The 1,313-nt window shown below is 60.4% G+C and overlaps 1 protein-coding gene across 1 annotated transcript in view; it reads right to left on the minus strand.

Moving 5' to 3' along the window:
• STARD8 (StAR related lipid transfer domain containing 8) overlaps positions 1 to 1,313 on the minus strand; it is a 27,309-nt gene that overhangs the window by 3,236 nt on the left and 22,760 nt on the right. Inside the window, exons 6-7 of the mRNA XM_031062676.1 lie at positions 952 to 1,313; positions 317 to 490 (exon numbers count right to left, since the gene is read on the minus strand). Of these exons, the coding sequence (XP_030918536.1) occupies positions 317 to 490; positions 952 to 1,313 (536 nt within the window). The remainder of the gene's footprint in view (positions 1 to 316; positions 491 to 951) is intronic.

Below are 1,313 nucleotides of genomic sequence, written 5' to 3' on the forward strand. Positions count from 1 at the left end.
ATGGCAGCACCTTTTATTAGGCTAAAATATTTTTGTTACTTGGCTATGAAAAGAAACCACTGTCCCACTCTCTTATGTTGCTGCAGCACTTTTAATGCCCCACAAACACCAGCAGCTCCCACAGTGGCAGATGATGCCAGGAGCTCCCTGGAAGCCCGGGTGATGCCAGGAGCCTGGGGCTCAGCTCTGGCTCACACTTGCCAAAGCAGCCAGCCCTTGGTTTAGCTTTTCCCCCTCCACACTCTGAAGATGCCCCAGGCTGGGGACACAGCACGAGCCCGTGGGCCCCTTCCTGGTCCCCCTTGCCCCAACTCACCACGTCCAGGCCTGCTTGTGGGGCACAGAGTACTTCTCCATGATGGCTGTGAGCCGGAGCAGGGAGCACTTCTGGAGCAGGTTGAGCTGGGCTGAGGACTGGCGGTTGATCTCCAGCGAGGCTGAGTTCAGGCTGGGCCGGTGCGAGTTCTGGAAGCTGTGCCAACGCAGCTTTCTGGGGACACACGGGACATTCCCAGCTGAAGAAACTCCCACTGCACTCCAGTCCTTCATGGTTACTGCCACATCACCCTCCAGCACAGCCAAACTGGGTGAGGAAAGCCAGAGAGCAAGAACCCCAGGGAGTACTGGCACAGGGGAGGCACGTACCCGCTGCGTTTACACTCGTTATTAATCAATGAAAACCCCTTTAATCGCGGGTCTGTGCAGGCACACAGGGCCGGCAGCGGTGGCAGCGGTGTCCTGCGGCCACCAGGGCGCACCCGCGCCCCGCGCTGCGCTGCCCTGCCCGCGCCGTGCGGCTCCGGCAGCGCTCCCCTCCCTCCCGCTCCTGCCTTCCGGGGGGGGCCAGCAGTATGGTCTGGTGGAAAGTGTCCCTGCCCATAGCGGAGGGGGTGGAACGAGATGGTCTCTATGGTCCCTTCCCACCCAAACCACCTCGGGATTCTGTGGTACCTGCAGGGTCTCGTGAGGGATGCTCCTACCCCCGAATCCCGGCGCTCCCGCGTCTCGATCTCTTCAGCCTCGTTGAGGGAGTTCCCAGTGCTATCAAAGTCACTGGCAGAGGTGCCAACATCCGACATGGACTGTTCTTCGAAATGCAGGTTGGAGGGTTCCCCTCCCGAGTCCGACTCCTCCTCATCCTCCTCTTCGTCGCCCCCTTCCTCTCCATCCAGGCCAGGGGAGACGGCTTTACACCAGAGCTCCACCTTCTTCTGCAGCATCCCCATCTGCTGCAGGATGTCGTCGAGGTTCTTGAAGTCAACCTCCCCGTCCTTGCAGAAATCCTCGCTGCTGCCGAAGTCCGGCACGTTGTC

Source organism: Geospiza fortis, unplaced genomic scaffold, assembly GCF_000277835.1.
Source record: "Geospiza fortis unplaced genomic scaffold, GeoFor_1.0 scaffold874, whole genome shotgun sequence".
Taxonomy (NCBI): domain Eukaryota; kingdom Metazoa; phylum Chordata; class Aves; order Passeriformes; family Thraupidae; genus Geospiza; species Geospiza fortis.